Source organism: Bison bison, unplaced genomic scaffold (genome assembly GCF_000754665.1).
Source record: "Bison bison bison isolate TAMUID 2011002044 unplaced genomic scaffold, Bison_UMD1.0 scf7180017864077, whole genome shotgun sequence".
In the NCBI taxonomy this organism is placed as follows: Eukaryota; Metazoa; Chordata; class Mammalia; order Artiodactyla; family Bovidae; genus Bison; species Bison bison.
This window is the reverse complement of record NW_011494649.1, coordinates 707,617-721,420: the sequence shown is the minus strand read 5'-3', so window position 1 is coordinate 721,420 and position 13,804 is coordinate 707,617. Positions and strand designations below refer to the sequence as shown.

Here is a 13,804-nt window from a genome sequence, read left to right as displayed (position 1 = left end):
GGATGGGTGATGGAGGGAGATGTGTCTCTAGAGACTGGTGGGGGGGTGGCAGGCGTTGAGCCAGAAGGAAGGTGTGATGATTGAGGCGCCAGGGGCCTCAGCAGAGAGTCAAGTGTGCCAAGGCCTCAGACCCCAGACCCTTCAGGCAAAAGACACTCACAGCAGCACCAGCTGGCCCAGGGGACCCAGGAGTACCCGGTTCACCGCGAGGACCCTGGGCGCCTTCGGGACCTCGAGCACCGGTGGGGCCAGCTTCACCCTGGAAAGAGGCAGGGAAGGACGGTGAGGACAGGTCAGGGGGACACAGACCCCGTGGGCAACAGTTCAGGACAAGCTGTGCACATTCCAAAAAGGGTTCCCATGCAGGCTACCTGGCTGGGCCCGCTGACCTGATGACTTTCTACCTGCCCTACTCTACTCTCCATCTCCCCCCTCCTTGGTGGCCACCACAAGCAGGCACACAGGTTCATGTTACAGGCTGGGCTTTGTGCTGGTTCCCTAAGCACTCATCAGAAAAGCCTGAGCTGGGCAGCCTGCCAGTCCAGCTTTGTGGGATGATGGACAGATGGCTGAGATGGGTAGGCACCTTTACCTCCCCTTCCCCACCTATTTTGTCTTTTATTGAGGCTCTTGAACATCTCAGCTTGGGGCGCCACTGGGCTTGTATCTGGCTAATGTGAACCAGGCTCTGAGTCAAGCCTGTTTGAAGGAAGCCAGCAAGCCAGGGCAAAAGGCAAGCTGGGGGACCAGCACCCCAACACTACTTTTCCCAAATGGCCTTTGCTTTTACTTTCATTTTTTCCTGAAAGATACAGCTGGCTGTGAGCTGGGCTCTCTGGACGGCGGAGTCCCTGGGGAGGACTGCTGACCTGGAGGGAGGGCACGGCCTCCTCAGGTTTCTTCTCAGAACATTCTTGTTTTACTTTTGTAATTATTATTTTCTAAAGGTCAGGCCCCCTCACCTTCCGCTGTCCCTCTTCACAATGGGTCTCCTTCACCCAGCTCCTGGGGCCTCAGACACTGTCTGGTTGCCATGGAAACCCCCCGAAGGGGAAAAGCAACCTGATGCCAGTGACCACATGGAGGCTCCTTATTCATCTCCTGGCCGCACCAGGAGAGAATTCCCAGGGACGCACGTGTGTTGGAATCCCTCCTGGGCCACAGGGGCCTTTGCCTGAACTGGCTGGCCTCCCACTGGCCTCTATTAATCCTTGGAAGAACTCTATTAACACGGTTTGGGAGAGACAAGCTCTGCCCCGCCAAGATGAAGCAGGGATGAGAGGGAAGGATGGAACCATCTCTGCTCTCACTTCCCTCCAACTCTCTTCCGGATCTAAGTCAGCTGAGCTTTGCCTTTTTTCTTCAGTTTCCTGATCTTCGGTCCCCTCCCAGGTCTCAGGGGTCCCCCCATCTTTTTCTGCCTTGTCCCACTCTGAAGCTGTAACTGTATCTCCAGCTTTTTATCATTCTGTCTTACTTTCCCTTCCAGCTGGTGACTCTGCAAAATGCCTGGCTATTTCCTTGCTTCCACGGAGAGCAGCAGTGGGGCAAGGGGTGGGGCGAGGGGTGGGGGACACTCCTCCAAAGGGAAGGTGGATCATCTGGTGGGGGCAGTCAGCAAGGGTTATGGGAAAGGGGGGGTCCTGACTCGACAAGCAGGACACGCACCTTGGCACCAGGAGCACCAGGAAAGCCAGGACCGCCAGCAGGACCCACAGGACCCTGGAGGAAGCAAGCAGATGCAGAGGTGAAGGCCCAGTCTGGGCAGACTATCTCTAGCCTCCAAAGCAAGCCACCCCCTCACCTCCCCTGCCTTCCCACCTTTGTACTGATATTGCTCTATACCCACTGTGGCCGAAAGTCCCTGGATGAAAATTGTCCCCACTGCCAGTGTCCCCAAGCCTGGCTTGGGGAAACTGCATTTCTGATGCAGTATATAGTTTCTGACTATATACATGGTGAGAAGCAAGTCGTTCTTTCACCTCCCTCTCTACCCATCCCCAGAAAAACTACCAAAGTGTAGCTGAGAAAAATGAACCACTGCTTCAAAGCTTGTTACCAACATACCCCCTTAGTAATGAAAAGTTGTTCCTCTTTTTCTGGGAGAATCCAGAACGTGGCCTGGATACTGAGTAAACACTGCCACTTCGCTGGGTGGCTGACTGGGACTCAGGTAGACCTGCCGGGGGTGAAGTGCACTTACCGGAGGCCCTGCAGGGCCTGGCTGACCGTCATTGCCTCGAGCACCCTGTGATCGAGAAGGAAGCAGCCGTTATGGGAGCCACCCACATGTCCAGTCCCTCTCACGGTGCCCCAGGGCTGAGCAGGAGGCTGGCAGGCGTGCGCTGCAGGGGGAAGCAGCCCCAGGACCCTCCGTGGTGGCTTTGAGAACTGGGCCTGCAGTGGGCTTGCTCTCAACCTCAGAGAACTTGGGTAATTTTCCAGCTACTCCATCATTTCTTAAATTTCCACTTAGACCCCAAATATCCCCAAATTCAAGGCCATGTTATCATTGAAAGACTCAGTGAAAATGAAACAGCCAAGCATCGATTCTGACTCAGTTCTTCCTGCCTGTTGCAGCAGAAAGCTCTTTCAGGACTCGGTTAATCTCCTTGGTCAACTCTTGGATCTGTGTCCCCATCCCCAACCCACAGAACAGCCTGCTTCCATGGAACACAGAGAAGCTGCACTGCATCTGCTACCAGCCCAGGAAGAAGCCTGGCGATGGGGACAGGGCGCCGGGCACAGCCTGAGGACCGAATTTGTCCTGAGACTTCTTTCACAGACAGCAAGGCTGCCGGCTCTTCCTCTATAGGCCATGCACTTTGAGGGTGAGCACCTCCAGGGTCTCTTTCTCGAGGCCCCTCCGGGTCCCGGGAATCATTAGGCCGGGTGGAGCTGGGCCGGGCACCGGGTCCTGGAAGACCTCAGCTGAGCCCCGCCTGCCTGCCTCTGCCTCTCCTGGGAAGCTGAAGAAGGATGCTTTAGGGGGAGCTCCTGTTTTAAATAAGACTCAAGTCTTTCTCCTGGCTGTGGTCCATTTCTCATGACTGAGACTCTCCCGGTTGGCATTAACCAGGGAAGCAGGAGAAGATTTAACAGAAGAAAATGTCACAGGGAACATAAACCCTTAGCACTGGCCAGAGCCCCTTCTGGGCTGGCTGCTTCGCAAAGCACCCTCCCTCCAGGGGTCAGCCAGAGGAGAGGCCTGGGCTGCTTGTGAGCAAGGGGAGTGTGGTGCTGCCCAAGAGGCCAAAGTTGGACAGGCATCAAGGGCTCCCCCTGCCTGCAGGAAACTGGGGAGTGGGCACCATCTGGCCCACGGTGGGAGGCACGTGACCACAGCCCAGCCCAGCCCCTGGTCAGGCCTGGACACCAGGCCTGCACCGGGAGCTGTGTGACGCTGTCACTCCTCCATGTCAAATCCTATGCACATCCTGCCGGTCTGACTACTGCAGGGACAGGAGTCAGCAAGGAGAAGTAAGAAACGGGGCCGAGGGAGGAGGAAGGAGAACAGGGGTGCAGGGCATCTGTGCCCCTCATGGAGTGTGGCCCCCATGACTCCAAGCCTGGCCAAAAAGGCACAAGCCAGGTCTGGACAATCTGTAGCAATCACGGTGCTTCTTGGCAGGCCCGGGGCTCTCTAATCCCCTCACACAAAGTGACCTGGGGACAAGCCACTTCAACTGCTTTGGCTGACAAATGGGGGTTGAGACTGCATGCTATTTCACTGATCTGCTTCTGAGGGAAATTGCTGCCAAAACAGATACATTATCTGGACAGCAGCACAACGGAGGGAAGCTGATTTACTTTGGCCGGTCCTGCAAGGACCCACGAGGAGGGGCCTCAGAGCCTGGGTGGCTGGGGTGTGAAATCAACAGAGAGCATAATCTTTCTTAAACACAGCTTTCATCGCATCACTCGCCTGAGCAGGCGCCCACAAGGGCTCTCTATTGCTAAGGGATCAGAGCTAAACACCTACACCCTCCACTGCTACAAATCCCCACGCTCTTAACTCCCCCATTAACGCGAGGCCACCAGAGTCCGAGGCTGCAGATCACGGCTTGTCTTAGGCTAGTTAGCCATTCAGTGCCTCAGTTTCTTCTCCTCTAAAAGGGGGAGGACAACAGAATCCGCCTGGCAGGATTTGAGGGAAGGCTGGATAAGACAATGCGTCTGGGTATCAAACAGAGGACGTGCCCGTGAAGCGGTGGCCACTGGTATATCACAGTGTCACCAACAGTGCAGTAATGTAAAGTATGTGAGTTGACCCTAGACTGATACACTTTTCTAGAGCAGCATCTAAGCGAGCAGAAAGAACTAAAAGGAACACAATACTATAGCCAACTAAAGTCTGTCCATAAATTCAAACAGGATTGACTGGGGAGTGGGTGAGACTGTCGAGGGATTACCTGAATAATCGAGACTGGTTAAAGAGACTCTTGTCCTCACACGCCAGCTCTCCCATGGCCTCCCCCACCCCCCAGTCCTCCGACTGTGCAGACCCAGCCTGAGGATCTGTGACGGGCACACTCAGAGTGAATCCTCACAGGAGGATGATACTGTCTACACATCGTGGGGTTGCTTTGAGGGTCAGGTGAAATAACCCTGAATACAAGTGCCTCGTGAACTCCAAAGAGCTGGGCAAATGGTAGCTCTGGGTCTTGTCAGTTACTCACTGCAGCGCCGGCAGGGCCAGTCCGTCCTCTCTCACCAGGCAAGCCGCGGGGACCCTGGAACACACACCAAGAGGCACAAGCATGAGTTGGTTTAAGGACCGCTCGGCCCCATCACTTAACCTGCAGGCCCTTCATGGACACTGGAAGGGAGGGAGCCAGTAGCCCCCAGGAGGCAAAGGTGTGGACGCCCCTGGTCCCGCCTTCCTGATTCAGGACCCTCCTATCACACCAAAGGTTTCTCTGCCGTGGCAGGACACACAGGTGCTCCCATTGTTACCTATTAGGAGCCCTGTTATAGGCACATCTTGTTCCTTGCAATAGACGAACTCCCCCAAATGTTGAAAATAAACAGAATTTGTAAAAATTGAAGCACACCTTCAGTGTGTTACCAGGGTTATTTCAAAGAAATGCTGGTGAGCCCTTGCACAAACCATCCACTTGACACACTTTACTTTTTGCTCATAATCGAATCAATCTACAAAACTGAGTATCTACTTTGCCCAAAGGGAGCGGTGGCATCTACAGTGGCGCCATCTGCTGGGCTTTAGAAGGTGTCTCAAGAGTGTCTGGAGGCCCTCCAGGGGGTGGTGCTCATACTCACCATTGGGCCTGGAGAACCGTTCTCACCTGGGGAACCACTCTCACCCTGGAAAAAAGATGCGGAGGGTCAGCGAGCAGGGCCCCCTCTGCCAGCCCGCAAGACAATTCCCATGGAGGAAGCCGGACGCTCTGGTCATCTCAGCTAGCGCCGACACCTCCAAGCTTTAGTTCCATGAGGGACAATTCCCGGAGCTCTCCAGACCTGCTGCTCATTCATTAGGTTGTAGTGCTGGGTGTTCCTAACCCAAGCTGTTCAGACGTCCTAACTCCACTGAGCTCAGCAGCATCTCCTCATCGTCCGTCCCCCATGCCCACGTGCTGCTTGGTCCTTACCTTCACACCTGGAGCACCAGCTTCTCCCTTAGCACCATCTAGACCTGGGTAACCCTACGGAACAAGAGAAGACTTTCAATCACACTTCTGGGGAAGCTGAAGAGGACGATTCATGTCCGCCCCACCAAGACTTTTTTCTCCCTTGGTCAATCTTTTTTCTTCCAGCACTCTCCCCCTATGATACTTACTCTGTGACCTTTGACACCAGGAAGGCCTGGGGTTCCTGGGAAACCACGAGCACCCTGCAATCCAAAGCAGAGATGTTCAGAGCACTGAGCAGAACCAGGTAAAGGCGGCCTTGGGCTGATGGGAGAGGCCTTGGAGCCAGGTCCCTGGGTGGCCAGGAAGCAGGGGAAGCCCGGCACCAGGAACATCTTTCGGTCACTCCCAGAATCCCCCTCTCTGTGCCTCACCCCGGCTTAGGCAAAGTGGGTGTGAACATTTGCCAGCCCCCTCGGATGCCCCTAGCCTGTGCTAGGATCAGATACATGGTCGTCAGCATGAAAGCGTGATGTATGTGGGGACCGCTGGAACTTCAGGAGCGAGCTATCAGAGCTGGATGAGCTGGGTGGGAGGCCACTGCGTTTGTTTCAAGGACAGAGACGCTGGGAACGAGACTAGCGACTGGGAAAGGTGGGTTTTACCTGAGGGCCAGGAGGGCCTCTCTCGCCAGATTTTCCAGGCTTTCCAGCTTCACCCTGAAGGGAGAGAGATGTACCTCAGCTTCCTCAGAAGACACGTTAGCATCACTGGGGCACTCCAGCATGTCATCACTCCTCCCAGCCTGCCGTGCCTTTGCCCACCGGCTTCCTCATCTCCCCCCACCCCTGTAGGTCCCAGACTTCCCTGAATGTCTTCCCTGCCTGTGCCCTGGGCAAGCTCCTCTGCCCCCCACAGCCTCCAGCCTCCCCTGGTGGGCTCACTGTCTCCTCTCACAGGTGCTGCTGACCAGCCTGTGTTCCCTAACCTCAGAGATGTTCACTGCCTAATAGGATTCTCACGAGCAGCTTCAGTGCCAGTTCTCCTCTCTCCCCTTCGTTTACATCCCTTGCAGACATCCTGACTCAGCCTGAGCTTTCCCCAACTCATTTACAATTAAGATAATCTTGGGCTGTTGAGTGTTTCTCTTTTGTTTTCCCTTCTCTGCATCTTTCCCCTTGTGTTTTCCCTCTCCCTTCTCTCACTTCTCAATTTCCCTTCCTGGAGCTAATGATGTTTTAATTATTTCCCTTCCCAGTGGGTCCAAAGTTGTCCCCAAAGGCACTTGCAAGCTAAGTTGCCAGTGGAAATGTAGACAGTGCAGTGTCTGAGTCTCTGCCTGACGAGCCCCGCCCCCTGGGCCCAGTCGAGGGTGCATCCACCCATCACCGCCCAGCACCCCCTCTCTCCAGGCCCTTTCAAGAGAGGCAGCCACTTGATTGACTCAGGTGTACTCACATCATCACCAGGTTTCCCAGGGGGGCCAGGAGGACCACGGGGGCCCATGGGACCCTACAAACAAAATAAGCGAGCTTAAGAGATGGTTGGAGGGAGGAAAACACCAAATCAGTGGGCGAAACCCAGGGATTATAGCTTTTGGAAGCTAGTTCATCTAAAAGGAAAAAAAGATGGAGGAACCCAGTTTGTGCCGAGACAGAGCATAAGCGCAGAGCAGATCATAGAGGGAGGCAGTGGACAGCACAGGCCAGCAGGGGTGACCCAGGAAAAGGACTGACATGACAGAATCCTGGGTGGTTCCTGCCTCATCTGGCTCCCTGTCAGTTCCCCCAGAGCTAAGACGGGACATCTGAGCTTCCTTTGAGCCCTCCACTGTAGAAAGCACTGGGCAGAGCCCGGAAGGCGACAGGACTAGGGTGTGAATGGCACATCGCGGGAAGGTCCCCCCAAGAGGGCAGGGCCAGCACCAGCACTCACAGAAACACCGGGTTCACCAGGTTCACCAGGGTTGCCTTGAAATCCTTGAGGTCCCTAAAAAGTAAAGCGAGGACACCAGGTTGGCCCCCCAGAACGAACATCAGAGAGCTTGAAAGCATCTGTGTCCCCACTTTCCAAAAGGAAAAACCCAATACTTACGGGAGCACCAGCAGGGCCTGGGGGTCCCCGAGGTCCCATGGGGCCCTGCATTGGAACAGAAAATGAGGAGCTTTACTGGAAAGGCTTCACCCTCGGCCTCCACGGTGCTGCCGCCTCCCAGCCAACAGTCCAGACAAAGGACAAGGAGTTACTCTGTGAGCAGGGGGCCGGCAGGGGCTGCTCCCTCTCATTTCCCTCTCCCCTTGCAACATTCTATTTTTATTTATAGGTACCATTTGGACAGAGAAGCTGGCCTTGCTTTCCCCTGGACAGCAGCCATGTTTACTAAAGCCTGAGTTTCATTTAGCATGTGCCAAGTGGGAGCTGCGGGGCTGAGATTTCCTGCTGGAAGTCTTGTGGATGCTGGAGAACAGTGGCTGCTGTCTGCATTCTTCAGTTCTCATTCCAAGAGCAATAGCAACTGGCCTTCTGACAGATCAGCCTATATGCCTCTCTCCATCCTCATTCTTCTTAGTCACTCCAGCGCATCATTAAAACTGGCATCCATCGCCATTAAAAACCAAATGCTCTGGGCTAGCTAAATGGGAGGTTATGTAACTGATGGGGAAGGGCCGCTCCAAGTAATTATCTCTAAAGTGAGGTTGTCAGAGTCCCTGGCTCTGCTGAGGGCCACCTCTTGCCATTTTGGCTGCGAAGAACTGGTGCCTTTTCTTACCATTGGTCCCTGCATTACTCCCATCTGGGCGCCACCAGCCTTCTCATCAAATCCACCAGCCATCTGGGCAGCAAAGTTCTGCAAATAAACCCAACAACATTAAAAGCTTGAGAGGCTACATGCTTTTCCTACATGGCTAGGTAAGCTATATCTGGATAGAAAAAAACTCTGTTGAAGACTAATCTAGCATTGATCAGAAACACTAATGATTCCTAAAAAAAGTTTTGGAAATGGCTTATTAGATGACAGTGGCATAACCATTTCCCTGGGAGATGAAGTGTTACTTGGAAGAGTATCCATTACTTGCAGTTCATTTTGTAAGTTTTAATTCTAAAATATCAAATATGTTATTTCACATAAATTGAAAACTATAACTAAAATATCACTTTTAAAGGTTCTTTTTTTTTTCTTTTCTAAGACCTTAATGCCCAGAAAAACACTAAAATCAACAGTCTTGAAATATTTTAGCAGAGAATATAGTAGGCATCTATGAACCATTCAAGCTTAAAAATTTAAATCATAGCAAACATCAAAATGGCAAACTTGCAAAAACCGGGCAATAATATAATTTGTTGACTGGTCTGATTCCAAAAACAACTTTAGCCACACACCTTTACTCAGTGGGGCTCTTTCATGAGAATAAATAGTTGCTTGGAATGTACTTGGCAAAGATGAAGCTTCAATGTCTTCCAAGGACAGTGGTCACTCTTCTTCCAGGGAACCGCAAGTGCCCAGTCATCCTCTCCTCCAACCCCTACACCCACTCCCAAGGACCAGCCACACAGTAGAGATGCCAGGAAGCCAGGTAACTGAAGACTTTCTTTACAGAAAGCCAGTGAGTGAACAAAGTCAGTCCTTAGCGCCACAGTCTCATGCCCACTGTGTGATTCCACTAAATTACAGGCCTGAGGGAGAAGTTCATGTTCAAGACAGGCTGTGGACACACTTCTGGCAGCCCTGGGAGCCAGCCAGGTGAGCGTGACTAGCAATTTAGAAGCCACATTTCTGGAGGGACAGCCTGGAGGAAGGGGACATAAGGATACTTACTCCACCAAGGCCAGGGGGGCCGGGGGGGCCGGGAGGACCAGGGGGGCCAGGGTTTCCAGGGGTCCCAGGCTCTCCATCTCTGCCACGAGGTCCAGGAGCACCCTTGGCAGAAAGAGAAAGAGGCCCCAGTGTGAAGCAGCATGTATACAAGACCCATCTGTCTATGTGGTGCCCTTGAGGCATTTGGGGGGTCCTTAGAGAACCTGGGAGTCCACAAGGGTCACACAGCATTGTTTCTCTACTCACTTTTTCACCTTTGTCACCACGATCACCTCTGGGTCCTTGTTCACCTGCGGGTCCCTGAAAATGAAGAAAATATTGAGACAACAGCAAGACCGGGAGAGTCTGCTGATCAATAACTCAAGAAAAGCACGGAAAACGGGGTTTCTCTCTTTCTTACCTGAGGTCCAGGAGGTCCCTTGGGTCCTACGATCTGTGAGAGAGACACCCACAAAACGGCAAGTTAGAAGAGACCTCAAGGAAATGACCCAGTTAGAAAAGTCGATGCAACATGGGAGTAGAAAGTGTACTCACGTCCTTGATATCTCCAGGTTCTCCTTTCTGTCCCTGAAACATGAAACATTGTCAGGATTGAGTCAAGCAAGCTCACCAAGCCTCCAGTACAAAACAGTAGCCCCTGCATCAAGGTGCCCACTGAAACAGATCTTTTGTTGATGCCTAAAAACCACATGCTGAATGAGCACAGCATTGCTTTTAATGAAGAAAATATAAAGTGGGAAAAAAAAAAGCAAACAACAACAACAAAAATCCTCACCTTTGGTCCTGGTTGCCCTGCAAATGGAAGAAAGAGAGAAGGAAAATGTAAGAGTCATGAAATGGATAAGTACAACTTCTTGTCATTCAAACTTTCGTGAAGGGATCATAGAAAGGGACACAACCAGGCAAGGAGGTAGCTTCCTGCTACTCCACTGAAGCCTTCTGTTGGGGTGTTAGGTTTCACTAGGGTCTGGAGTTGCTGAGGTCCCAAGAGGAACAGAGATGACCCAGAATTTGTTATTGAAAGCCAATCAGCGTGCAGGGGCCAAAAAGAATACAAAGAACTCAAGGCCTATCAGCCACCAGGAGAGAAAGCACCCAAAACTGAGAAACGGAGAAGTTCAGTTTCTTCTCTTCCCCAGAGGGTAAGGAGACCCTCCCATAGCCCAAGCACCCCGCAACACATCCCCCACCCCAGAGGAAGAGTTAGGTATTTAGAAAGGTCTTACATTCAAGCTGGGTCTCCATGAAGCAAGCACAAAAAAACAGCAGAGCACAGAAGTTACAGAGGGCATTGGAGCCAGTGCCCCCCGAATCAATAACCCCTCCCCCATTTGTAGCAGCGAAATAGTAAAGGTGATCAACGCTTCACTCACATAGGCCCCCTCAGAAATGATCTGGGGCAGTGGGCTATCAAAGCGGCTTCCCCAAGCAGCTTTCCATGGTGGGTGAAGTGTTAAGGAAAGGCAACTGCTCGCTTCCTTTTCAACTGTCTTCTCTGCTTGATCAGGAAGAAAATGCTGAGGGCCACCCAAAAGGCCTAGATGTGTGTCCCCATCCCCCTTCAGGGGGATAGGGCATGGGTTCCAGAGCTGGGGAGGGGTCACCTGCACACCCACACATTCACCAGCCCCAGCTCCAGAGTGTAGGCACCTGGGGCTCTGTCCCGGGCCCAGCTCCGCTCTTCACCACTAGAACTCCCAGACCCCAGCTCTTCCTTCTGCTAGGAACTTGCTTCTTAATTGGCAGTCAATACCAACAGAGGCAAAACCAAAAGGAAACTGCCACCAATGCTCCGTATTTTTCAAAAGCGGTCCTGCCCTTTCTGTCGCCCCATTGGCCAGCAGAGCTTGCTCCACATTGAAGACCATATGTTTGGAGGCCTTCTACAAAGAAGCCAAGGTGTGGGCAATAGAGGGAGAATGAATCCATGTTTTGGCCAGAAGGAGCACTGGATCTCCACTGTGGCTCAAGGACTTTGCAGAGGTGCTCACAGTGAGGACGCTTGTGTGGAGTCCCCTCTGTCCTCCAGGTCTTAGGAGCATATTTTCTGGAGGTTTCAGGTGAGGAAGGACACCTCTGGTGTGTCAGGCTCACTCAGTGCCATCCTGCAAGCGAGAAGTCGCCTTTCCCTTCAGCCTCAGCTGCTGGGGTGCCATGGATAACCAGTCCCTCTGCTTCACAGAGATGACTGGCATCCATGGCAGGGCATTTGCTGCCCCTGCAAGTAATTTATTTATGTGGAACAGGAAATAAATAAATTACGACCACTGGCAGTGGGGAGGTCAGCTGAGCAGATGGGGCAGCACTCTCCGAAGGGGGTCTCGGGACTGAGGCAGTCTTTCATGTCTTCACAGATTATGTCGTCGCAGAGGACAGTCCCAGTGTCACAGACACAGATCCGGCAGGGCTCGGGCTTCCACACATCCTTATCATTATACCTCTGCCCGTCCTGCACACAGCTGCCAGCCTTCTCTGCACCGAGGGTGGGGCGGGGGAAGCAGAGAGCCAAGGGAAGGAGGGGCTGAGGAGCCAGAAGAGAAAAAGAGAGAGGTTGCAGGTCAACTTGACATCATTCGAATGCTGAAGCGTGTGGACTCCTGCCACCCAACATAGAGAACTTGTTACTTTTTCTAAGACATCATTCATTCTTCCAAGTAGTTAACAAATATTATTGTCCACTTTGCACTCTGCTCTCTAGTCACCAATGAAAATCCTGACCCAGCAGGGAAGGTGGGGGGGCACTGAGGATGAAGTACTGTCTTCATGCATCTCATATTGGGGAGACATGATGATGTGGGGGTCATGGGCAAGTCAGAGTAGGAGCAGGAGGATGAGCCTCTGAACTGGGGTACTCAGGACTGTAAAGACAGAGGGGACGGGAAAATGCAGAGACGCCCACACCCCACCCCACCCTCAACACAGGGACAGAGGCCTTCTTTCTTCTGCCTGCCTCTAGGAATTATGGGATCTGCTGAATACAACTGACAGCTAAAATCCAGAAGGCGTGGAGAAAATTCTACCCACAAAAATTAGACTGTATCAGCAGCCAGGCTCCAGAAGTGGATATATGGGGGTGGAGGTGTGTGAAAGGAGGAGCTATTAGAGGTAGCATCTTGTCCCATTCTTTAAATAGTATTAGTCTTAGGACCAATTTGGGGAGGGGGTTTGGACCAGTCAAACAATACACCTGGATAGAACGCACGAGGGCTGATAAAATGCCCTGGGAGGCAAGCAGGGCCAAAGACCCCTCTGCGGGTGCTGACCTCCAGCTGGAGCCCCCTCTGGAGAGACCCTGCTTCCATCTGAAGACAACGGCTCAACGTGACGGAGGGGATATGGAAGGAGGCTTTGAATGCCTGGTCCCGGCCAAGAGTAGCCAGTCTAGGCCCGGCCCCCTCCAAGAATGCAGACAAAGAAAGGCACGGAGTAGTCCCCCTCCATAAGCACCCTGCCGTCTGGAATTCACCCTGCAAACGAAGCCTGTGCTGACAAGAGCTCTCCGAAGAGGGCCAAGCGTGGCAGAGCCCGCACCACGTGCTAGGGAGCGCCCAGCGCTGTTTTTCTCATTAGAATCGTCAAAGCACTGGCAGCAAGGGATGAATAATAGGAAAGGGCCACAAACCAGGTGGACGGAGAAAGAAACGGGCCTGCCCCCTGGTCTTTAAGGAGACTCTGAAAGACTTAACCCCCCCCCTTTTTTTTCCACTAGAAAAAAAAAAATCCACTCAGCCTTTAGGCAAGATAATCACGGGGGGTGGGGTGGGTGGCGGGTGGGGGGGCGGGAAATCCTAGCATGAGTATCAAAATTGCTGGGCCACACCCACTGCTAAAATAGGTGGAGCTGCAGAAAGTGAGGGGTGGGGTCCGGACTAAAGAAGAACCCACTCTCAGCCAGGGGGGCCGTAGGGGGAAAAGAGTAAAATGCTGGACGAAGGGGTTCACCCAGGAGGCAGATCAGATTTCCCTCGGAAGGGCGGTCCGGGGATGCGCGGGCGCAGGGGCGGGGCCGGCAGCGCTGGGTGTGAGAGCCCTACGGTGACTCTTTGTGGCTGCGGCTCTGGACGCAGCTCGCCCACGGACACTGGGAGGGGGAAAAGTGCGATTAAATGACTGCCCCAGAAAGAAGCCAGCTCCGTAACCAGATCCCTTAGGTGTGGACGGAGGAGCCCAGCACCTCCATAATTGCTGTTCGAAACGGCTGCCGATAGCATCCCGGCGCGCCTGATCGTGTTCCCCTCATTACCGCAGGGCCGTATAAGCGACTCTTTGTAGCAGGCCAATTAAAAAGTTACCTCTTTTGGGGAACTGTTTTGCTTCGCGGCCGCTCCGGGCAGGGCTGGAGCCTGAGAGGTGGCGGCGGGCGGGCACAGGGGGGCATTGTGGGAGAGGGGGTCGG

At 53.2% G+C, this 13,804-nt stretch overlaps 1 protein-coding gene across 1 annotated transcript in view; it reads right to left on the bottom strand.

Annotated features, from left to right (window-relative positions):
* The window catches only part of COL2A1 (collagen, type II, alpha 1), a 30,284-nt gene that overhangs the window by 14,045 nt on the left and 2,435 nt on the right, over positions 1-13,804 (bottom strand). The window contains exons 2-19 of the mRNA XM_010837548.1: positions 11,674-11,880; positions 10,184-10,200; positions 9,943-9,975; positions 9,809-9,841; positions 9,655-9,708; positions 9,409-9,510; positions 8,362-8,439; positions 7,686-7,730; positions 7,527-7,580; positions 7,050-7,103; positions 6,257-6,310; positions 5,801-5,854; positions 5,613-5,666; positions 5,281-5,325; positions 4,680-4,733; positions 2,204-2,248; positions 1,669-1,722; positions 161-259 (exon numbers count right to left, since the gene is read on the bottom strand). Coding sequence (XP_010835850.1) covers positions 161-259; positions 1,669-1,722; positions 2,204-2,248; positions 4,680-4,733; positions 5,281-5,325; positions 5,613-5,666; positions 5,801-5,854; positions 6,257-6,310; positions 7,050-7,103; positions 7,527-7,580; positions 7,686-7,730; positions 8,362-8,439; positions 9,409-9,510; positions 9,655-9,708; positions 9,809-9,841; positions 9,943-9,975; positions 10,184-10,200; positions 11,674-11,880 — 1,136 coding nt within the window. The remainder of the gene's footprint in view (positions 1-160; positions 260-1,668; positions 1,723-2,203; positions 2,249-4,679; positions 4,734-5,280; positions 5,326-5,612; positions 5,667-5,800; positions 5,855-6,256; positions 6,311-7,049; positions 7,104-7,526; positions 7,581-7,685; positions 7,731-8,361; positions 8,440-9,408; positions 9,511-9,654; positions 9,709-9,808; positions 9,842-9,942; positions 9,976-10,183; positions 10,201-11,673; positions 11,881-13,804) is intronic.